Source organism: Budorcas taxicolor, chromosome 4, assembly GCF_023091745.1.
Source record: "Budorcas taxicolor isolate Tak-1 chromosome 4, Takin1.1, whole genome shotgun sequence".
Lineage (NCBI taxonomy): Eukaryota > Metazoa > Chordata > Mammalia > Artiodactyla > Bovidae > Budorcas > Budorcas taxicolor.
In genome coordinates, this window is record NC_068913.1 from 82,809,616 (window position 1) to 82,835,076 (window position 25,461).

The 25,461-nt window shown below is 37.5% G+C and overlaps 2 protein-coding genes across 4 annotated transcripts in view; one reads left to right on the forward strand and one right to left on the reverse strand.

The window, feature by feature from the left end:
• SUGCT (succinyl-CoA:glutarate-CoA transferase) overlaps positions 1-2,928 on the reverse strand; it is a 762,227-nt gene extending 759,299 nt beyond the window's left edge. For all 3 annotated transcript variants that reach the window (XM_052638793.1, XM_052638791.1, XM_052638792.1), the window contains exon 1: positions 2,798-2,928. In XM_052638793.1, coding sequence (XP_052494753.1) covers positions 2,798-2,897 — 100 coding nt within the window. In that variant the 5' untranslated portion in view covers positions 2,898-2,928. The remainder of the gene's footprint in view (positions 1-2,797) is intronic.
• Positions 2,929-3,107: 179 nt separating this feature from the next.
• On the forward strand, positions 3,108-5,321 carry MPLKIP (M-phase specific PLK1 interacting protein). Its single transcript, XM_052638980.1, has 2 exons — positions 3,108-3,714; positions 4,660-5,321. Exons 1-2 carry the CDS (start codon positions 3,376-3,378, stop codon positions 4,858-4,860), a joined length of 540 nt encoding a protein of 179 aa, XP_052494940.1. The 5' UTR covers positions 3,108-3,375; the 3' UTR covers positions 4,861-5,321.
• Positions 5,322-25,461: the final 20,140 nt, after the last annotated feature.

The following is a 25,461-nucleotide window of genomic DNA, read 5'->3' on the forward strand; positions in this document are numbered from 1 at the left end:
CCCATTTTCACTTACACTTAAATTTACACTTAAATTTGTGGTACTCTTACTTGCATTAATGTAAAACTTGCAAAACATGCATCATCAGAAAGTTACCCAATTATTTTGGGGATCCCCATATACTTCATAGGTACTGAGAAAGTTCCTTAACACTTTGCTTGTTGATGTCCTCTGAGTACAATGTCACTTGAAGACATCACCTAGCCATTAATAGTGTCTTCAATAAATGCACTATCCAATTTGGGATCCTGTTTTCTAAAGGTGGTCCTCCCTAAACAGTTCTACACTTCTCTTTTTGCCAGAACACTTGTGTTACTCACACAAATGTCAAAGTGCCCTTTTCTCCTCACAGGATTCCAACTTCATTCATGGGGCAGCCACCATACTCTCACATACATCATCCCACTTCACTTTTCTATTTCCAGGTAATGCAACTTAAAACTTCCTACACTTCTCTTCCCCCGAAATCACCACCATATAAACAAATTGAAATATGCGTCTTGGGACCTCAGACCCATCAGCTCAGGCAGTCAGACTGCAAACCCCAAGTTAACACCTGTGAAGACTCTAGCTACATTTACAAATGTTCACAACTAAAGTTATATCTACTAATCTCTAAATATCTAAAAAACTATGCTATGAAATACATATTATGAAGCCATAAAGATGTTAAGTTAAACACTTTGACCTTTAAATTGATTGATCAAAAATGATGTATTTTAAGGACAGGAGCCAACCAAAAATGTACAGATTAATACTGGTAAAGATATAAGACTATGTAATCCCCACCTTTTCAGGGACTCTTTAATACCCCCCACCCCCAGTGTCTATGCTGAGAGCTTTGTACTTTCCTCCTTTCTGATAAATCCTATTTGCTTGCTACCATGAGTGTCTGCATGTCCGTGGATTCCATTCTTCGACTCCATGAACAAGAAGTTAGATTCCCGTTTCAGTCACTTAATTTCTCTTGGACAATCTTTCTCATCTGCAAAAAGGCAAATTGCCTATACTCAGAAGTGATTCAAGTGGAATCTGCAGTTTTCATACAATTAAGAATGTGCTCTCCCTCACTCCTCCTATATATTAATACCTGAAAACATAATGAAGAGCACAATGTCATACATAATCTACTGGTCAAAAATTTCACACTTTATTTCTTGTTTCTAATACAAGCTCTTATGTGTGGAAGATAGCAAGATATTGCTACAGGGAAGAACATTCCAGAAGTACAAGCCAAGTAAAAAGACAACTTACAGTACGTCACTCAATTCAACAAATCATTTGCTAATTATTTAAATATTAACAAAGGTAATTTTGGTCCCTGCCACCCTCATTTCTCTGCGCCCTCCCACCAAGAGGTAGACTGGTTGATGACATTAAAGGTGGTGTTTACAAGGGAGACTCACTAACCCACTCATGTGGGTTATGATGTGACCCACTCATTCATTCAATAAATATCTGAGACCCCAATTACCAGACATTAAGCGCCAAAGACAATGTCCAGGAAGGTGAATTTCTGGACAGGACAGCGAAAGAAAGAAAGCGAAGTCGCTCAGTCGTGTCCGACTCTTTGCAACCCCATGGACTGTAGCCTACCAGGCTCCTCTGTCCATGGGATTTTCCAGGCAAGAGTACTGGAGTGGGATGTCATTGCCTTCTCCAGATGACCCGGGGATGGGTCTCCCGCATTGTAGGCGGATGATTTACCGTCTGAGCCACCAGGGAAGTCACTAGGATAGAAGTATGTTTAAAGAAGGTAATCTGGCAGGATCCTCAGCCCTTAATTGCATCACAAAGCCTCAAGGCGATTACCCTGCCTTGATTGATTCTACAACTTGTGTCTAAACGAGAACTGAAGAACCAAATTCTCTCAAACAATGGCAAAAAAACTGTGTGTTTCTCCAATCATCAAGGATAGAAGCTAAGAAAACAACACATTCTTCAGCTTGCCACATGCCACAGAACACGTCAAACGGACGGTAAGGAGTGGAAGCTGTAAGAATGTTCATAGGCTGAAAGGCACAGGTCCACGCTATCCATTAGGCTATGATTAAATGAGTCCTAAAATTCTCTTAAGATTCTTTTTCCTACAAGCTGATTTCAAGGCTCACCGTAGACTTTCATCCCCAAATTCGAAGGGGAGTCAAGACAGTTTCAGAAAACGGAAATAAATCCAAATTTCATCTTCTAAATAAAATTCTGAGCCAGGTCTTCGGTTCAAAGGTGTGTTTACACCTTAGGGGTCATTTCTTGAATGATCACATTTTTCTTTATAACCAAAGGTCTGTGTAATGGCCATTATTTTAAGAGCTCTGGACAAATGTTCGTTTTGAAAATCAGCATCTCTGCTTCCTAACCACCTCCCTTACTCGACTGCATTTAACAAGAACAAGGAAGGGAATAAAGTCCGGCATCTGCGAACACAGCCTCACCCCGGAGTTATTTAAAGACGCAGTCTGAAATCCTTTCTGAAATGCAGCTGGTTGCGGGGGTGGGGGTGGGGGGTACGTTTTCCAAGTTATTTAAACATGGGAGACGAGGAGGGATGAGTAAGGGAGAAAGGCGAGTCCGCCCGTAGGACCGCGCGGGGGCCGGAGCGGGACCCGGACGTCGGGCAGGGTGACCACCCGGCGATCGTGGAGCCAGGGCGCTGGGGAGACGCGAAAGGTCAGAGGGCAGGCGACGGGGTCAGCGGATACTACAGGAAAGCGCAGCACTCTCTGCTCAGATTGCCGCCTGAGTGGGAAGGCTGGGACTGGGGTCTCTTTCGCCGCCTGGACCGAGTTTCGGAGGGTACCTGACTGCGGGCGGCCGGTCCATAGCCCCGTCCCGCCGCCCCGGCGGGAGAAAAGGCAGGTTCTCCGCAGAGCCGCGACCCTCGCCAGCGATGCCAGCATTGCGCGCCGCTCACAAATCCTGGCTCCCGGAGTGGAGAACTCCGCGCTCGCGCGGCCACTGGGGGCGCCCGCGGACAACTCAGCCCTCTCCCGGCACCAGGTGGGAGGGGCCGGGTCAGCCCGGCCGAGCCCTCCGAACCACCCACCCAGCTCTGGGCAGGCGTCTAGTCGGTGGGTCAGTCCCGACCAAAGCCCGCGAGACTTCAAAGGCCATTGCTGGGGCTTCCCCGGTGTTTGGCCTTTCCTTTATCCATCTTCCCCCCTCCTTCCTTCACTTAACTCCATCTGTACCCAATTCGATAACCTACTTAGCCCACCGCCCTAGCGGAACCTTTGTGAGGCGGGAACCAATGTGCTATATTATACTGGAGGACGGAGGAGTGTTTTGGTGATGGACCGCCAAGTATAAGTGAAAGGTTGCTCGCGACAGTTCCGGCAGGAGAACGCGCCAGTGAGATCCTTGTCGTCGTCCGCTGAGATGCAGCGACAGAATTTTCGACCCCCGACTCCTCCTTACCCCGGCCCGGGTGTAGGAGGTTGGGGTAACGGGAGCAGCTTCCGGGGTACCCCGAGCGGAGGCGGACCGCGGCCGCCATCCCCGCGGGACGGGTACGGGAGTCCACACCACACGCCGCCGTACGGGCCCCGATCTAGGCCCTACGGGAGCGGCCTCTCTCCGCGACACGGCGGCAGCTTCCCTGGGGGCCGGTTCGGGTCTCCGTCCCCTGGCGGCTACCCTGGCAACTACTCCAAGTCCCCCGCGGGGTCCCAGCAGCAATTCGGCTACTCCCCAGGGCAGCAGCAGACCCACCCCCAGGTAATAATAGCCAGCGTTTGCCGAGCTCTTACTGTATGGCAGGCGTGGTACTCCCTTTACGTGGATTATTTTGACTCCTCTATGAGGTGGGATACTGTCGTTAGCCCTGTGTTGCCGATGAATAAACTGAGGCTCAGAGAAGTGTAGCTTTCTTTGGAATGCTCTACAAAGTGGCAGAGCCCGACTTGTTTCTGGAGCCCTCCTGCTTTTTCACCAATACAGTGCCGCTTGTGCACAGCAGGTTTCCCTAATTCCCTCTCCTTTGTCAGGGGCATGGCCCGTTGGTTGCAGTAGACTAGGCCGAGTCCTCGCTCTCCGAGGGGGAAAAATAGCGAATGAATCCCTAGCGTAGAGCTCGTCTCTCTAGAGCTACAGGCTAGTGCCATCTCCCTACTGTTGGCACCTTTTTCTTTTCTTCTTCCACTTTTTTTTTTTTTGACCTTGGTTTTCCGAATACACTGGCTTCTACTCCAAGTCTTTGTAGTGTTTCTAGGATTCTGTGGTTTACAACTTAAATGTGCTTAGTAGTTTTCCAACTTTATGCTAAACCAAAACACCTCTTTGAGTGTGGAGCTAATGAGATGGGAAAGGTTAGAAATTTTGAAGCTGTAGGGTAAAAAAGTTTTAATTCGCCTCCAGAAAAACTAGGGAAACAACTGAGAAAACTACAGTTATTTCATCATCAATTTTTCATTTGGCAAAGTTATCACATGAGAAATCCAAAAGGATTTGAACTGACAGTGGGCATAAAATTATTAATAAGTATATCAAATTGGTTTACTTTTTAAAAACACTAGATTAAAAGAAGCATGGACTTTGAAACTGAACATACCTGGGTTCAAGACATAACTTTTAACTAGCAGTGTGACCCCCACTAGCCGCTAAAGAAAAAGTTCCACTCTTACCTCTGCTAAATGTCTTTAACAAATGATTTTTTTCCTAAAGGGTTCTCCAAGGACATCTACACCATTTGGATCAGGGCGTGGTAGAGAAAAGAGAATGTCTAATGAGTTGGAGAGTTATTTCAAGCCTTCAATGCTTGAAGACCCTTGGGCTGGCCTAGAACCAGTATCTGTAGTGGATATAAGCCAACAATACAGCAATACGCAAACATTCACAGGCAAAAAAGGAAGATACTTTTGTTAACATTTCTGAAATTCAACTGGACGCTTCATGTGTCAGGAACATCTTGGACAAAACTTTTACTTGTAATTAAATTGAAACCTAACATGGTGACTTTGATTGGGTAATTAGTTGTGTGTTTCATCATATCAAGTATTTTTGGTATTACAGAAGACATGGTAGGATAATTTGCAATATTTAGATCTCTGGAAGTGCCTACCACAATTTAGAAGATTGACATTTTCCAAATGCTTAACATTCTTGGTTATATAATGGACATTTGCCTTTTAATGTTTTTTTCCAATGTTTTAAAATAAAGCAGTTTGTCTTTCTAGCTATATTGTGCTTTTGTCGTATGCTAAAAAAGAATTATTAAAATAATGATTTGTAATCACATAGTTAGAATTCATAAGTATATATTTTGGATACTGCTTTTGAAAATAGATAGACCATACTTTGTGCTGTAGACAGGTCTATATATTTGTTCATAGGGAAAGGGAGTAAAGGAAAAGAATAAAAAAAATTTCTATTCATATTATAACCATTGTTCTGTGTCCATATTTTATGTAATGCTTTTGTAAAAATGCATTGAAACTTGGTAGAAAAAGTTAGAGAAACCCACTTAAGCTTAAATTTAAAACTATTTCTAGCCTTTATACTCCTTTAACTTAAAAAAGCAAGGATGGACCTATTTCTTGCATAGCTAAATTAAAGAATTCTGTGTCTGAATTTCTCTACTCCATATCTCCCAGTATTGTGGAATCATTTTCTCTTGAGTCTAGGAAGATGGCTATCAGCAGTCTCAAATCACTTCCATTGTGAAGAGAATATTTCCCAACTCTTGTCAATCCCAGTGAAGACAGATTGGTCATGCTTGGTCTTTTTTTGTAGTCTTGATCCAATAACTATGATCAAGGTGGTGTAGCATAATAAATTTGAACATGGACCCATCCCTAGAATGAGGCAGAGTCCCATGATTTTAGACCCACTAGGCCTACCGGGACTAAAGAAAGGTTTTCCAAAGGACAGAATGCTCTATGCCTATGGTTGGAGAAGGAAATGGCACCCCACTCCAGTACTCTTGCCTGGAGAATCCCATGGAGGGAGGAGCCTGGTAGGCTGCAGTCCATGGGGTCGCAGAGAGTTGGACAGGACTGAGCGACTTCACTTTCACTTTCACTATGCCTATGGTAATGAGAAAAATATAAAGGGATTTTCATTTTCCCCAACTGTTTAAACAAAACTCTTAGAACTTTCAAGCTTTTTAGGTATTTGGGGGTCAATATAAGATGAAAATATAGCTCATTAAAATTTTGTTTAAACATTCCCAGAAAGAAACTTCTAAAAGTGAAATGGTCACACCAGTTATTTGAGTCGTAACCAGTTCTATTTGTATGTTAGGTCTTTCACAGAGGCAAAACAGAAAATAAGGGAAGGTATAGATTAATAAAAGCTTCATGAGACTCAGGACTACTACTGTTACTATATTCTAATACTATACTGAAAGATGCGGAATAGAGAAATTCAGAGGCAGACTAGTTAGGTGAGTTATTTAACTTCTCTGTGCCTCAATTTTCTTATGTGTAAAATGAAAAGATTAACAGTACCCATGTCATAGAGGTGTTGTGTTTGAGGATTAAATGGGTTTATATGTGTGAAAACTTAGGCCAAAGCCTGGCACATAGTAAGCACTCTAAATGGCCGCTGTTACTTTCTCATTCACCCCTATATCCTCAGCTCTGAGAATGATGCCTGGAAAATAGTAGGTGCTTAATAAATATTTGGCAAATGGATGCTGACATTCTGATTATAACTACTATATTGCTCTGCCTTTATCTGCTGTATACAAAGAAGATAGTAATTTTCCCCCCAATATTCTAAAGGGAATGTCCTACTTTTCTTAACGTCTTTCTAGATGATTTGAGGTCATGATGTGTGATGAAAATTAGAGCAAGTGGAATACTTTCATTGAACTTTGTAGGTAAGAAAATCTCTAAGAAATGGCATTTAGAAATAATTATTAGGCCATTGCTTAGAGATCACTGGATTATTGACAAAAATAAAGTCAGATGTTTTATGCTAATATATATTAGCATATTTGTAAGACATTCAAATTATAATTTTCTAATGGCTTATGTACATCTTTACTAGCTTATAAGTGTAATCTTAAACAACTAAATGTAGGATTTCTTTTTTGCCAAGTTACCAACATCTGCTTTCAGATATCTGACCTTTCTGATTTTAAAAGAAACATTTTTGTCCTCAGTAAATGTACATTGCTTTTTTGCTCTGGTTATTAGTGTACATGGTTATCAAAGGTCTTTAAACATTGATATTGATTTATGTTACTATCCTATTTTGTTTAGCTGAGTGAAGAAATTGATCATTCTTTTAAATGAAAAATTACTTTTAATTGTTCCAAAATGCAGATTTTTTACCTCCATAGAAATGTTAAATAACCTCTTTTGGGAAATTTATAGTTAAGTATGCTTCTTAAATATTCATATAATTGAAGAACAGAAGTATAATCTATAGCTGGGTATTAAAGACAAAGAAAGCTTTAAGGGATTCAGATCCAGATCCTCAAATCCCAAATGTACTCTTTGTTAAAATGATGTGCTTAAAGAACATTTCTGTCATCGGTAGATGATGCTAGTTCTCTATTTTCCCTTCTGCCTTCTCATAATTACGCTTCTCTCAGTTGGCAAAAGATACCTATGGCAGGTTTTGTTTTTCAAAACTGATACCAACAATATTTCAGGTCCCTCAGACTCCCAGAACCTTTCCTGTACCTCATCAAGATGTAAAGATGTGTCCCTGGCCTTTCAACTTGAGCAGACTGTTCTGACTGCCCAAGGAAGTGTAGTGAAAGTTAATTTATTTTCATTATGGGTGAAATGTGGTCTTAGAAATCAGTTATATTGGCCGATGTGGGGATACAAAAATAGAGCGATGACAGTTTTTGTTTAATGACCTTGCCTTTCCTTTTTTGTCTACTGACTATTCAAAAAGTGATTTTTCCTGTGTGTGAATCATGTGAAAGTAAAACAAAGAGAGCATGAACATAACATGAAGAGAAAGGCACCGTATTTTTAGGAAACAAATGATAAAGTTGCTTGCCTTATCTATCTATCTCATCTATTCAATATTGGTATAAAAGCATGATGGGTTTTGGTGAATCTGCTGTCAGGCAAACTGTCTTTTCCCCACTTTCAATAATGATAAAGAGCCTGATGAATATGTCTCAAACCTGTCTTAATAATATAATTTGCATGATTTCAAGGAGAAGTTAAAATTTCCATGTTTATTTCTGATATATTAACCTTAGATCTTCAAGTTAAAACATCTTGTTTCAGAGGTAAGTTTGTGGTTTTTATATTTTCTAGAGCATTTTTCAGATTCTTTAGAAAAACATTATCCTTTGCCAGTTCATTAGATTCTGTAAATCCATATTTCTTACCTGGCCCAATTCACCAACTTACTGTCTTTGAGACATTTCTTTTTTTTTTTTTTCATTTCTACTTTGTGTTTACATTTAAATTAACTGAAACATATTGTGGATTTTACTATAAATAAAACATTGTAGTCATAAGTATGTGTTGTATAAACCCTGAACTTATTAGTGACCCAACATCTTTGCTGATTTGCTCTTAATTTTTATTCTAATATTCATCTAAGAAACTGTTATTACATGATTATATATAATCCTTTTTTGTACCACTTAGTAAAAATACTGCCAACTAAGCTATAATATGCTGTTAATTATAGGTTGCATCTCAATTTCAGAGATGTTAAAATGTACATCTTAGTTTGAGAAAACACCTTAAACAATACTTTAAAAAGCAGAACATCTATTCATGTATAGGTATAAATGTTTTACAAAACAGTCTAGGAAAGTTCATGTAACATTAGGAATCCAGCTTTACTTAATTAGGATTAATTCTCAGATATTTATATTCTGTTCTAATTCTGTAAAAGGCATACTTTTCAAATGTAAAATCATGCTTCTAACCTATGTAGATTTATCCTCAATAAATATGTGCAATTTCCAGTTTTATGGGGATATTTATACTCAGGATTGTCTTAATTTTAAGCTCCATAAGCAAGATGATGCTCAGTGAATAAGTGATATCTTGGTAAAGACATCTTGATGTCTTAACTTTTAGTTAAGTTTCCAGGAAATTGAGAAAGAAAATGGCCTGACCAGCAAAAGACTGCAGTGAGGGTGGTTCTTCAATTCTTTGTTTGAAACAAAATTGAAAAAAGCTTAATCAGATTATCAATTAAAGATCATTAAAAATAATTTGATGATCAATTTATTATTTCTGGCATATAACTTAAAAAGTGACATTACTATAACAAAATTCTGTCCCTTTTCACTTTCAGCATTTTTATCTATAGTTTAAAAATAGTAATATAATTGTCTCATTCTAGCAATTAGTAATATTTATGGTGTCTTTATTTACTGTTTGAATAGTAATGATAATCCAGATAACAGTCTTCAAACTTGAAGGTTTATAGCCATTTGAAATAGATTTTTTAAATTTCAGTATATTTTTCACACATTTTTGAGAAAGAGATGTATGACAGGATATCAGTAAAGGACTTCTAAACATTACACTTTCATTACAATGAGATAAAAGTTATGTGGGGAAATAAAATAGAAACATGAATTGGGAATAAGGTAGTGTAAAATTTCCTATTATGTTAAGGAGTGTTTTTAGATAGCAAATTACTATGACAATTAGCTTAAAACGTCAATGTTACTTAAATGACTTTCTTTGCAGTTTTTGAAACTTAAAAAGGTTTTTATGTTAAAGTATAAAAGGGTACATCACTTCTCAAAATTACTTTAGAAAATATATGACTAAAAAATTTAAAGCTCTCAAACCATCAGAAGAGGGAGAAGGAGGAATATGGTAAACCATAAATACAAGAGATGTCAGGAAAGGAGGAAAAGAAGTAAATGACAAGAGTAAATCGAGATATTCCAATAATGACACTGAATCTTAAAAAAGTAAAATCTTTTCAAAGGCATATTTTCAGATAAGGTTAGAGATAATGGAATCTATTTGTTGGTTAAGGAAAGATACATCTAAAAAAGCTATAAAAAGATTCAAATCACAGGGGGGGATTTTAGCACACCTCTACATGGTCCACAGGGTTGCGGAGAGTCAGACACAACTGAAGCGACTAAGCACGCACCAGACATGGATATAACAAGCAGATATGGAATTCGCAGGGAGAAAAAGAACTAGTATATAAGATAGAAATTATATGTAATATATACATATTTTTTCAAGTATTTAACAAATTTTTTATAAATGTTCTAAATCACAGAGTCTTTGCACATTTCAAGGATTTGATAGATCATATTTCCTGACCAAAAGTGTTCAGTAAATTTAAAAACAAAAATATCCTCCCTCAAAAAATTAGTAAAACAGAAGACAAAATTATGGAGAATGTCAACAAAAGCAAACCTATTCATTAGATTAACTGAAGTCGATAGAAATTGATGAAAAGGAATTTCCCTGGTGGCCTGTTGGTTAGAATTCTAGGCTTTCACTGCCATGGCCTGGGCTCAGTTCCTGGTTGGGGAACTGAGAACCTTTAAGCTACATTGTGCACCAAAAAAAAAAAAAAACAGTATTGATGAAAAAAAGGAAAAATATTAAGCTTTGCTGTAACATCAGGAATTATGCTTGAAAAAGGACTGCAGTAGGAAAACAATAATGATGGAATCACCTAGAATAGTGAGATAAATCATCAGTTGCACCATGCTTCTGATTTCTTCACATTGCCTTACTAAGTCCTGCATCACCTGTCAGGAGGGTAAAAGAGGTCTAGAGACACAATCTCTGGAAACATTTGTTAAGCTTTTACTTGGGCACAATTAGGAACTTGGTGTTTTTCATTTTTCATCCATAATGGTAAGGAAGAGAAAATAAAGGGCTTCCCAGGTAGTGCTAATGGTAACGAACCTGCCTGCCAGTGCAGGAGACACAAGAGATGCAGGTTTGATCCCTGGGTTGGGAAGATGCTCTGGAGAAGGAAATGGCAACCCACTCCAGTAATCTTGCCTGGAAAATCCCACGGACAGTCCATGGGGTCATAAAGAGTCAGACACAACTGAAGCGACTTAGCCACAGCAGCAGGAACTTAGCATTTTTCATTTTTCATCCATAATGGCAAGGAAAAAAAAATAGGGTTATCATGATTATTAAATTAATCAGCACTCTGGACTCTTACAAGCAAACTCAGACTACACATTTTCATATGACAATATCCTAGAAAATTTTTCTCAAGCTCAAGAATCAATGAATGAACAATATTTCTAAGGACAAAAGAAATAAGATACTCTCATTTACTCAGTTATCCAGAAGGAAAGACGTCGTCATCACTGTACTTTGTGACAAGAACATTTTTTATGTTTATTACTCAAAATTGTAGGGAGACAAATACTGAAGGCAGATGTATATTCATAATTTATTGAAAGGCAATAAATGATGTAAAAGTGAAAAATCAGTTGGAGTTACAATTCTAATTGCTGTTTAAAAATCTGAAAGTGAAAGTGTTTTGCAATTATGAGGCAAAAAAAAGACGATCCTTTTCTTTACAAAAATATGACATCAAAGTTCTTAAATGTATTGCATTATGAAGATGCAAATGTGAAAAGAACAAGAAGTATTAATAAACACTAGTGTGGAATACATTAGGGATGTATTTAAACTCTGGAGTCAAGGTTCATGACAGTGGATGAACACGTATTTATGTTCATGTGATGCTACCCATCTTGAAAATTAAATACTTTCAAAACCACAAAAATAATAAAATTTTGGGTTTCCTATGTTTACATTCTTATTAAGATGTCTAATAACATTGTTACTAACTCCTTATGCCCTACATTTTTGCCAAATAACTTAAAAATGTTTTTAAAAATGAAAAGGATCATTGGACCCAGATAACAAATGATGACTAATTTTTTCTGGTATACTGATGATTAACTGAAGAAATCATACTAGAACCAATAAAGGCATTAAAAGTCACCCAAACGAAGATGACTAACTTTACACCAAAGTATTTGAAGGCATAGGTGATATGTATATTTTACAAAAATACATCATTAATGTTGACTCAAAAAGGAATAGAAACTCAGAATAAACCAATAACCATTAGAGATACTGAGCTGATAATCATGAGTGTTCTCCCCACAAATGATATTGGACTTACTGACCCTTCATGGAATACTTAACTCCTATACTATAAAAACTTTAGTTAAAAAAAAGTATCCAACACACATATGGTATTAACTGATCTCAAACCAGGCCAAGGACAATATAAATGGAAATTATAGATCATTTCACTTAATGGACATTGTTGCTAAAAATCCTAAACAAGACAATTCGACAGTTGCTCACAAACAAACCAAAAAACAACTAATAGGGTGTATCTCAGGACTGCAGTGATGGCTCAACATCTAAAAATTTATTTCTGTAATATACCTTATTAATTGCTTAAAGGAAAAAATCTATACTAGTAACTCAGTGGATGAAGAAAATGCATTGTTTAGGCCTTCCCTGGTAGTCGAGTGGTTAAGAATTTGCCTGACAGTGCAGGGGACATAGGTTCAATCCTTGGTCCGGTAAGTTTCCACATGCCTTGGGGCAACTAAGCTGGTACACCCACAACTACTGAGACCACACTTTAGAGTCCATGAACTGCAACTACTAAAGCCCTGCTCTGCAACCAGAGAAGTCATTGAAATGACCCACCACAACTAGAGAAAGCCTGAGCGCAGCAATGAAGATCCAGCACAGCCCCCCCAAACCAATTTTTTATCAAGTATGAAAGAACAAAAGAGATGAAACTGATCTTATTTTTAGATAATGTTACTGTCTGTGTACAGCTCCATGGTTTAGTCAGTAAGTCTTGTCCAACTCTTGGGACCCCATGGACTGTTCTGTCCATGGGATTCTTCAGGCAAGAATACTGGACTGGGTTGCCATACTCCAAGGGAGGCAAATTTTTTGGAACTATTTTTCTGGACCCAAGAACAATATACAATTACAGCATTCCTACAAATCAGAAAATGCAATAATATGCCCCACATTCCATACAGGAAGCTGCTGTAAATCTAGGTAGGAAGAGTTTGAGGAGACCACAGAAGATTACAAAACATTTTGGAAGAATTCCTTTAAAAGCATGACTAAATGGAGAGGTAGATACTCATGCATGGAAAGATATAGTATTGTACATGTGTCATTCTCCCTAAATTAATCTATAAATTCACCTCCAGTCGAATCTCAAAATAATTCTGGTGGACCCTGCAAAATGATTCCAGTGTTTAAATGGAAGAGGAAAGTGTCGAGGTTAGTCATAAAAATGTTGAAGAAGAAAAATGTAAGCAGGCTTGCTCTACCAGATAAACTTGTAAAACTAATGACTGGTGTACTCTTAGAGTAAAGAGACTAAAGAAACAAAAATAGAGAACTCAGAAACAAATTCACACGTATAAAAACTTGATGCTTGGTTAAGATAGCACTACAAATCAGTGGGGGAAAGGACAGATAATAAGTAGTAATAGGTCAATTTTTTGTGATTATGAAAATTACAAACCCCAATTAATGCAACTGAAACTTGTCTAAGTCAGAAGATAATGTAATGAGAAAGCTCTTTGTACGACTGTCAGAAGTACTTGAGAAATGCAAATATGTTTATAGAGTTTTTTTTTTTAAGGTCAGAGAATACATAGCAGTTACCAAAAAATCTAGGTTAAATATACTTTAAGTGTACTCAGAGGGACAAAGACTATTCCTATAACATTCTTAGATTTGCATTTAATATTGTTCTCCAAGTATTGCTAACTATCAACATTAGAGTATAGAAAAGAAAACTAATTTGTGCATAAAACTTATGTTTATTTACTTAGCATTGTGATAGTAGATTGGATTTGCTCATGAACTTTGTATAATAACCTGTTGGCCATGACCTCGTTTTTATACTTAAATCCAACAATGTATTAAAAGAATTATATACCATGAACAAGGGGGACTTCAGGTGTGCAAGGCTAGGTCAATATTCAAAAATCAATTAAGGTAGTCCATCATATCAACAGACTAAAAAAGAAAGAAAATTATATTATCAATAGATGTAGGAAAAGAATTTGACAAAATCCAGCACCCATTCATGATTAAAACTCTCAGCAAACTAGGAACAGACCTTCTCTAACTTGATAAAGAACATCTACGAAAACCTACAGCTAATATCATACTAAATGGTGAGAAACTAAATGCATTTCCACCAAGATCAGGAACAAGGCAAGGATGTCCCCTCTTAGCACTGCTTTCCACATCTTAGGGCATCTTTCACATATATAAAGCGGGGGAGGGATAATGATTATAGATTGAGAAGGAAGAAATATTTTCAGATGACATGAGTATCTACATAGAAAAGCACCAAAAACAAAACAAGAAACCTGGAAGCAGGATTAAGCAGTTACAGTTATAGCAGTTTCAGTATACAAAGTTAATATACAAAGTCAATTGCTTTCTTATATGCCAGTGATGAACAATTTAAATTTGAAACTTAAAACCGAATACCAAACAACAACAAACAATAAAAAAAAAAAAAACCTTAGGTATAAATCTTAAAACATCCACAACATCTATACAAGGACAACTAATAAACTGGTGAAGGCAGTTTTTTAAAAAATAAATATTCCATGTACAAGGACAGAAGACTCAATATTGTCAACATATCATTTTTCCTCCCTACTTGCTTTGTAGATTCAACACAATTTCAATTAAAACTGCAGAAAGTTATTTTATGGATATTGACAAATTTATTCTAAAGTTTAATTGTAAAGGCAGAAGACCCAAAATAGCTGATGTAGCATTGAGAAGAACATAGTGTCATGACTGACACAGCCAGCCCTCGACTTACTATAAAGCTTCAGTAACCAAGATCACGTAATGGTGAAAGAATAAGCAGCTAGTCAGTGGAACAGAAAACAGAGACCAGAAATAGACCCCACAAATACAGTCAATTGATCTTTGACAAAGGATCAAGGCAATTCAATGGAGAAAGGATAGTCTTCAACAAATGGTGTTGGAACAACAGAATCCACATTTTAAAAAAGTGAATCTGGACATAGACCTTACTTAAACCTTTCACAAACTAAACTCAACATGAATAATAAACTAAATGTAAAACACAAACCTATAAAGAATATGCATAGAAAATTTAGGTGATCTTCAGTTTAGCCATGACTTTTTTAGATACATAGCTAAATGCATGATCCATAAAAGAAAAAATAAGTTGGACTTCATTAAAACTGAAAATTTCTGCTATCCAAAAGATGTTGAATGAAAAGATAAGCCACAAGTAGAGAGAAAATATTTGCACACAATGAAATACCATTGTTAAAATGATTAAATCCAATGGAAAAATCCAAAACACTGACGGCACCAAATGCTGGCTGGATGTGGAGCAACATGAACTGTCACTGCTAGTAGGAATGCAAGATGGTAGAGCCAATTTGGAAGACAGTTGGCAATTTCTTAGAAAACTAAACATACCCTTAGCAAACAGTCCAACAATTCAATGAGTACAAAACGTCCACATAAAAACTAGCACACCAATGTTTACAACAGCTTTATTCAGAAAGTCCTTCAATAGGTAAATGGATAAACAAACTGGTACATCCACACAATGGGTTGTTATTTGGCAATAAAATGAAACTTATCAAGTCACAAAAAGTCATGGAAGGCCCTTGAAAGTGTAACACTTAAGTGAAAGAAGCCAATCTGAAAAGGCTGCCGCTGCTGCTGCTGCTAAGTCACTTCAGTCGTGTCCGATTCTGTGCGACCCCATAGACGGCAGCCCACCAGGCTCCCCCATCCCTGGGATTCTCCAGGCAAGAACACTGGAGTGGGTTGCCATGTCCTTCTCCAAGGCATGAAAGTGAAAAGTGAAAGTCAAGTCGCTCAGTCGTGTCCAACTGTGTGTGACCCCATAGACGGCAGCCCACCAGGCTCCCCCGTCCCTGGGATTCTCCAGGCAAGAGTACTGGTTGCCATTTCCTTCTCCAATGCATCAAAGTGAAAAGTGAAAGTCAAGTCGCTCAGTCATGTCCGACTCTTAGCGACCCCATGGACTGCAGCCCACCAGGCTCCTCCATCCATGGGATTTTCCAGGCAAGCGTACTGGAGTGGGGTGCCATTGCCTTCTCTGTCTGAAAAGGCTACATTACTGTATAATGCCAACATGTGACAGTCTGGAAAAGGCAAAACTAGGGAGACAGTAAAAGATCAGATTGCCAGGAGCTGGGAGAGGAGGATTAAGTGGAAGGAGGAATGAACACGTAGAGCATAGGGTTTTTAGGCCCTTGAAACTAACTATCCTGTTACTGTAATAGTGGATACATGTTGTTATACATATGCCCAGACCCATAGAATGGATAACACGAAGAATCTACTCTGATTTTAGTTAATAATGTGTCAGTAATGGTTCATCAACTGTAATAAATGTACCACTAATGCAAGATTTCAATAATAGAGGAAACTGGAAGTGGGAGGGGGATGAGAGGGTATGGGGGAACTCTGTATTTCCTGCTCATTTTTCTGTAAACACAAACTCAATAAAATCTGTTGATTTTTAAAGATGTTTTACTCCGGCTTCTGTGTGGAAAACAGACTAGAAGACTGACAGACTGAAATGATTCCCAACAACCATTTAGTAAAGTCCTGAAATAGTCGGGGCTAGAGATGGCCCTGATAGCAGAGCTGGATGGAAATGCACGGTTCTGGGCGTAAGAAGCTGAGATCATTAATCTCACCGTTTGTTGCTGTGTAATGTGTGTTAGTCGCTCAGTCATGTCCAACTCTTTGTGACCCCATGGACTGTAGCCTGCCAGGCTTCTGTGTCCATGGAATTCTCCAGGCAAGAATACTGGAGTGGATTGCCATTCCCTTCTCCAGAGGAACTTCCCAACCCAGGAATCAAGCCCTGGTCTCCTGTATCACAGGCAGAAGGCAGATATTTGTCTCTGTGTAAAGGGAAATGTAATTCTTTTTCTCTAGTTCCTTGTGTGTATAATCTGTGTTAAATATTTGTATCAATGTATGCCAATGCCACAAATTGAACTGTCACTATAATCCTTTCTGTTTACTTTTAAGTATACATTTATAAAAATTCTTCAATACAAGTTATTTTAAAATAGTAAATAATCCGCAACTTTATATATCACCTTCCATTTGGAAAGGTTAGAAAAAGAATTGTTTAATGCCCTGACTCCCTTGCACCCACAGAGTTCTGAATATAAATTAACGGTTGCGAGTTAGAGGCACTTGCTTAAGATTTAGGATACAAAAGTGAATCAGAGGCCATCTTCAGTTGGCTCTGGTTGTCACCAGTGGTTAAGGAAGGCTGCAGTTTTCCTGAGATTCCAGTTTTCATTTGCCAGGTTCCTAAGGATCTGCAGCTCCTTGTTCTAATCTCCCTGGTTCCTAGGTGCAGCTTCCCTTGTCTTCCTGTTGTCTAGTTGCTGTTGCTGATGGTGGTGTCTTATGAGGTCTAGCCTGGCCCTTAGATGCAGTATCCTTCCTAGTGGACTACTTACTGTGTTTTCAGAGAGCGTTCCAGGAGGCCCAACTTAGATCCTGCTCCTTCAGGTTGTCCAGTGTTTTTGGTTTTTTTTTTCTGGGTTTTTTGTTTTGGCCACATTGCAGGGCATGCAGAACTTCCCAGGGCTTAAGCCTGCGCCCCCTGCAATGGAAGTACAGTCTTCTGAACCAGTAGGGAAGTCCCCTGATGGTTTTATAAAAACTTGAATGTTTGTGTTAAACCCTCCCACTTAATAATTACAGTGAATTTTGTTTTATGCCTTTAATCCTGATTGGTTAAATATATAATCCATAGAGATTTTAAAAGTAAAATTTAGCTGTTATCTGGAAATGCCTCTGTTTTTGAAATGAGAAATGGGAAGAAAAAAACAGAGGGATGTCCTATGAGGGTGAGGTTGTTAGGTTGTTGGCGCTTCCCTTGTGGCTCAGCTGGTAAAGAATCTACTTGCTATGTGGGAGACCTGGGTTTGATCCCTGGGTTGGGAAGATCCCCTGGAAAAGGGAAAGGCTATCCACTCCAGTATTCTGGCCTGGAGAATTTCATGAACTGTATGGTCGATGGGGTCGCAAAGAGTCGGACACGACTCAGCGACTTTAACTTTGACTTTGATAGCTCAGTTGGTAAAGAATCCACCTGCAATGCAGGAGACCCCAGTTCGAATCCTGGGTCAGGAAGATCCCCTGGAGAAGGGATAGGCTACCCACTCCAGTATTTTGGCCTGGAGAATTCCATGGACTGTGTAGTCCTTGGGGTCACAAAAAGTCAGACACGACTCAGTGACTTTCACACACTTCATTACATCAGTGTACATCTGTGAATGTTTGGGCCACACATACACTAACCAAATGCTGCTAGGTCACTAACTTTGCGACACTTAAGAAATAAAGTAATATAAATAAATAAGAAAGTAACTAAATCAAAGCCTCTAGCTTTGACAGAAGCTTTAGGGGACTTCAAGGAAACTGTCAAGAGTTCTATTTTTTTCTTTTTTTTAGGTGAGCACATTGTCTGGGATAAATGCATTTTGTTGGGTTTTACGACTCCAGCCCTCAAATTTCATTTCCTTTTACTTTATAATAAGGGTAAACTTCATCATGAAGTATCAACATGCTCTTGGTTTCAACAGGTGACTCTTACGCATGTCTGTAATTTGATAATGCAGAAGCAGCACTGAAATAAATATTGCTACTACCTTCCCCTTTAGCCTTTAAAATCGTTATTAATCCTTGGTTAAGTCATAATCCCTAATCCCTCAAGATTCGGCTACCAGAGAGAAGGGGCAAGAGGAGGAAACACTGCTCTTGCCATCTTTTCCCTAGCTCTTGTTACATGCGAAAGCAGCTGAGAAATCAGTCACTTTTTAAGGGTGTACTAACTTAATGCCCAGTACAGAAGTGCAGTGTTGCCAGGTTTTCCCATTTTTTAAACAACTTGCAACTGGCAGAAATCTGGACTATTTTACACAAACCCTCTCAGTTTTAAACTAATTTTTTTAGTGTTTAAGCACTGAGTCCAACAAAATTACCTATAAGCTGAATTCCAACCCTGGATCACCAGTTCATTCAAACCTTTGTTCTGAGTGATTAACAGAAAAATATACACATTTTCAGTTAGTGCTTTTTATATACTTGTTAGACCAGGGATCTTGGCGGGCGGGGGCTGGGGGGGCGCGGGGAAGGAAGAGTTATTTTTTAAATTGGGATTATAATCAATTGAGTAATTGTCATAAATATTCCCATAATATGTATATATAAAGGAATTCTTATTGTTGGTTAACATTCTACATGATAGGGCCATTTTGAAATTCAAGTTTATTGGGAATGAGTGATTGTGAATTTTATTAATTGACACCATGACATGAGCCTATAGAATAAGGGATGAGAGTCCTGTAGAAGGATACGGTTGTATCACAAATCTTGAATTTAAAGCAGTGACAGATTTCTTCTCAGGCCTTGGCACACAAAGGAAAGACTATGTGAGAACAAAGCAAGAATGCTGTCTTGGCAGCTCTAGCAAATAAAGGAATGAAATACTGAAAATTTGAGTAGAGCAGAGAAAAAGTATTACATGATCCTGTGGAGAAACAAGAGAATGAAAAGAACCAGAGAATTATGCTGTACTTTATCAAAGATACCCTTGATTTTAAGATACCCCATTATTTTCAGTAACACTAAAAAAGGGAAAACCTACCAATTAAAGTATGACATACCCTAGTCGCATATATAAGACATCCTTATTTCACAGATATTATGAACATGTTATGTTTTTAGAACTGGTGAACCATTTAATTGCAGTATAATTGTTGGGTAGCCTTAAGGGCCCACATGAGGTTAGTATCACGAAATAAAGTGAAACTACTGGTCATGCTTGAGTTTTTTTCTAGCAACGTCCAGCTGCATAGGTGCCGACATAGAATGGATTTAAATATCGTTTGTGGAGACTGAACAGAGTTTTTGCTTTTTCATGTGAATACAGGAAAGCAAGAGGGTGACAAGGCAGTTGAAGATGTGTGTTAGTGAGTGATTTTAATAAGAAAGGCAGTTGGAGTCAGAGTAGTAGAGGAAGTGGGCTGCAAACTTGTGGGAGGGGTTCGAAGAGTAGTTATAAACAGAGTGCTCGAATTGAGACTTGCAGGGGTAACGTTACTGGTAGCCATAAAGTCCAGAGAATGACCAGGACAGGAGTAGCTGAGATGAGGGGGAAGATCAGATCGACAGAGGAATGGCAGAGAAAGCTAAGGTTTGAAGGATCATCCACATGGATATCGAAATCAAGATAGAAATACGAGTGACAATGAAACAGAAATTTAAATCTTCCAAGAATGGGTGAGGTATCAGTGGCAGCGTATGGTGGGGAGGGTGGAAGGGGAAGCACAACTCAGAGGTCAGTCAGGAACTGCAGCTAGGAGGCAAGAGTGGAGCAGTCTGACGACACTAGCATCAAGGCTCCATAGTTTTAAGGGACAAGAACATTCTGAAAGTGAAAATGAGCATCAAAAAGGACACTTAATTAAAAAGCCCAGTAGTCCAAGGGAGAAAAAACAGCTATCACTTGAGAAGGCTACAGGGTAATCAGTCCCCCCCAGGGAAGAGCTGGATTTCAATCAAGAAGGCTGAGGAAACACCACTACACTGAGGATGGAATTCCAAGCTCAAAGGTGTTTGCCTTTTAGCATCCAGTGTTGGTGGTGAAGGCCCAGTCTGATTCTGCTTCTTTTGCAAACAATCTGTTATTTTCTCAATATAAATAAATGTGAAGTTCTAATAAAATTTAAAATTCTGAGATATTACTATGATGTATTTCAAGTATGACTCATCATATACTGTGCTTTGCATTCCGTGGACTTTAATAGAAAATTCATGTCTTTTTCAGCTCTGGAACATTTTTTCTATTTCTCTCCATTTTCCCTATTCTCTACTTTTGGAACTGCTACCAGATGAATAGTGGGATATCTAGATTTAGACTCCATTTCTCAATTTTCCTTTTAAACTTTAGTAGTGAATTTTAAAGAAGGTCATTTTCAACTCACTCAGTTGATATTCCAGCTCACTAATTTGATCTTCAGCTGTGGATACTCTATTTTACAGCCCATACATTTTGTTTACGATCATGTTTTTCACATCCAAGAACACTGATTCTTATTTTTGTCAGCCCTTTTAAAAAACAATTAAATACAGGTGACTCTCCAACACTGCTTCAATCCTGGTCTAAGGCAGTCATGGTAATTCATCTTTTGAGCAATCTTTTGATAAGAGACAGTCTATAACAACTCTTATATAACTCCTGAAGTTCTTCATTCAAGGAATAGGTTTATGTCTTTTAAATACTTAAAGCTGAGAAGAAAAGTCTGTATACACTACAAATCAACAGAAGATTCAAAATACAAATTTCTAACAAAGGAAAAAAAAAACAGTTTTAGCAAAAGATTAAAAACAAACAATGACAGCAAGGTAGCATTAAAAAAAAAAAAGGACAGGCAGACCAATTAACTGGACCTAGTAGTATTCAAAATGTTTTAGAACTTTGAATAAATGGAATAAAGTTTAACTGGTTATGAACATGTATGTGTTGAATATACAGTGCTGAATATAGCACTGAACATAATAAAGCAAAAAGCATTAGACATATAAGGAAAATACATTATAGCAGAAGAATTTATTTTACATTTCTCACTCTTTGAGAAATAAGACATTGAGAATCTCACCAGTGTTTAATGATACTTATGTGACAAATTGTACCAAATGACATACTTTCTAAAGAAATATTTACAATATTTGCTGACTTAGCAGGCTAAAAAGATATCCTTAATAAAGTCCCCAATGCAGACTACATATACTGACTATATGTAATATTAGAAAATGTTATTAACAAGAAAAAAATATCCAATGACCTGGAAATTGAAATGCACTATTCAGAATAATCCTTGGATCAAAAAAGCAGTCACATTTGCAGCCATCAAATATTATGAAAACACAACATTCTTAACCTATGGGATGGAAGTAAAGAAATAATCAGGGAATTTTTACAATTAAAAATTTTTTTTTTTTAATTGGAAGGAAGACAGTAGTAATAAATAAGGGAATTAGAAAGGAATCAAAGTCACAATGCTAAAATAAATGAGAAGGTAAATGATTAGATTTTTATTCCCTGGTGCTGAGAGGACAGAAGTGGAATGGGACAAATCCTAACTAGTCTAACAAGGAAAAGAGAAAAAACAAAGGAAATGGAATAATAGACAATGTTTTTAAAACACTGAGATTATTAAGTGCAACTATATGCTAAAAGAATTTTAAATATAAGATGGACTATGTGATGAATTCCAGAAAAAAGAAAATTACCAACGTTTACCCAAGAAATAGAACCCTGAAAAGATGAAGGACACATGAGGAAATAGATATAGTGAAAGAATTACCTTCAAGAAGAAAGTCAGGTGTTTCTGGATATAAATAAAATAGCATCAACTTAAAAAAATCATTTTCAGGATACATAAACCATTCTAAATCAAATAAAACATGAGTTTCTAGTTTATTCTGTAACACTATCAAAACCTGTTAATTAAAACCAGACCTGCCTCTCATATTAAGTACAGGGTTAGTCAATAGGAGAAGGCAATGGCAACCCACTCCAGTACTCTTGCCTGGAAAATCCCATGGATGGAGGAGCCTGGTGGGCTGCAGTCCATGGGGTCGCTAAAAGTCAGATACAACTGAGCGTCTTCACTTTCACTTTTCACTTTCATGCACTGGAGAAGGAAATGGCAACCCACTCCAGTGTTCTTGCCTGGAGAATCCCAGGGACGGGGGAGCCTTGTGGGTTGCCGTCTATGGGGTCACACAGAGTCGGACACGACTGAAGCGATTTAGCTGCAGTAGCAGCAGCAGTCAACAGAAAACAGCAGTATTTCTAATGAATGGCTCAGTATTAGATTCTACTAAGTGGTGCCTGTCATCAACAGATCAAAGAAGAAAATACTTTACAATGAAAAAGCATTGGAAAAAAAAATGAACATCTGATCCTGATAAATGTGTTTCATAAATATTAGCATTTTATTTCTATTGTTTAAATTATACGAGTAAAATACTAAAAATTATACATTCATAAAATCAGAAATAAGAATGCCCATTAACATATTCAATCAACTAGAAAAAATTAATGTGGACATTTTTTTAATGACAGCTTTCCTATATAAGCAGGTGGCTTCCCAGGTAGTGCTAGTGGTAAAGAATCTGCCTGCTAATGCAAGAGATGCAGGTTTGACTCCTGGGTTGGGAAGATCTCCTAGAGCAGGAAATGGCAATTTCCTTCAGTATCCCTGCCTGGAAAATTTCATGGATGGAGGAGCCTTGCAGGCTAACAGTCCATGGGGCTGCAAAGAGTCAGACATGACCAAGCACAGCACATACAAGCAGACTAGCTTAAAATACATTATTCATAACAATATGAAGAGCCCATTTCTAGAAGCAATAACAAATTTTGGAAACTCAAAAAACCAACATGTCAGAACCATAGTAAACTTTCAGAAATTTGAGGAACATGCGAAAAGCAAACAAAAAAACCCCCTAGTTTAAACAACTGCTATGTTTCTAGTTAAAACCCTAAAAGGATGCCTGATGAAAGGGAGTCAAGTGATTCTGAAAGTAACAAGAAAAAAATCGGCAGAAACAGACAAGAAAGCTTTGGGAAAAGGGACAATTAAATGATCTTCTGTCTCAAAACAAATACTACTTCCTGCTATAGGTGCTACACACAGTTTATGAAGAAAAAATACAAAGGTACTTCTACCAGAAAAGAAAGATCAGGGGTGGAACATAACTGAAAGCTCAGAAACAGACCCAAATAAGACACATGATATTTTAAAACTTGGGATAAGATGACACTGCTTAACAAATGCTGTTGGCATAATTAGTACAGCCATTCAGATAAAGTTGGACCTTTACCTCACAAGACTTAACAATTTAACAAGAACAGTTTAGAATTAAGTGTAAAAGCAGAAAGCCAGAGAGTAAAATAAAATTGTGTAAAAAGTAAAATAACCTTGGACTAGGATAAACTTTTCTAAGAAGAAACCAAAAGGAAATGATGAATAGACTTGACTACATATAATTAAATTTTTCTTTATCAAAATACACCACACAGTATTTTTAAGGTTACAGTTTACAAAGGCTACCCTCTTTATATAAAAAGCTCTTCCAAGCTACAGGGAGAAATGCCTAATAACTAAACATATGAATAGTTAATAAAAGACACCTGGCTAGCATGAATTTGAATTTCACTAGTAATCAAAGAAATACAAATGAAAATGACTTCTCACCTGTCAAACTGGCAATGATTCAAAATTGTTAAATATCCAGCATAAAGTGGAAAAGGAAAGTTAACAGGAATGTAAAACTTGCAAACCTTTCCTGAGGGCAATGTGGACATGGCCCAAGTTTAGACGTGTACAACGCACACCAGCAACTCCAAGGAAATTGTATTTGCGCTTCTACTCTGGTAGATTTTCCCTCACATTGTTATTTGTAACAGAAAAGTTAGAAATATTTTGTGTCTAGCAGTGAGGAATTGTTAAGTTATGGTTATTCTATAAAGGAGTAATTTATAATCACTAAAAGAGAGTAGACTTGAATTACTGACAAAGATGGATCTTTACAAATTAAATGAAAATAATTACAAAGCTATGGGAAGTATAATCCCATTGTTTTAAAAGTTATCCATCAAAGGCAAAATATTAGTAGTGGTTATCTCTGTATGTGTTCCTACATTTTTGAATATGTAAATATATAAGAAGGAAAAAAATAAGGGTTCCAGGTTTAAAGTATTGTCTGTAAAACATGACACAATGGTTATAACAAATGGTATATTCTTCACATCAGATCAGCTTATTTCTGAGTCTATTCTGTATATGAGGCAAGAAGAAAACAAGGATAAAAATAGCCTGGATTTTTAGGGCAGTTTATTTACAGACTATCAAATACAGTCTTTTTTGTTAAACAAATGGCTTATATTAAACACATTGGATTTAGGAGTTACGAGACTTTACTAAAAATTCTTGCAAAAAACCACACCTTGACAACAAATTAACTTAATTGTGAAAAAAATATAAAGTGATTCACTACAGAGCCTCATTTTCAATGTGGTATTTCAATTAGAAAATTCTTTTTTAATGGGACATTTGATATGGTGAAAGGAATAAAACCCACAAAATGTTCTACATAATTCAAAGAGCAAGTTCTTTCCAATAATTTTGTTTTCCCCACCTTCAGCTGGATCCCCTGACAGCTTTTTTCTTAATGGCTCTTATTTTTAATTACACTAGAAACAGTTTAATTACAAACTTGAAAGAATTTAAAAGCAATGTTTGTAGGTCTGCTGATACCGATCTTCCTCCTACAAACAGAAAATAAGTTTAAATATTTGGTCTTACTATCTAATTGTTAGGTAACTATTGTCTTAAAAAAGAAAATGAGGAACCTTCCTTCTAGAGACTATCCATGTATGAAATAA

Bases quoted from the DNA above. Each gene is read 5' to 3' on its own strand.
- MPLKIP (XM_052638980.1), top strand. From the start codon at position 3,376: ATGCAGCGACAGAATTTTCGACCCCCGACTCCTCCTTACCCCGGCCCG. The intron at 3,715-4,659 runs GTAATAATAGCC...TTTTTCCTAAAG, and splicing joins AGCAGCAGACCCACCCCCAG to GGTTCTCCAAGGACATCTAC.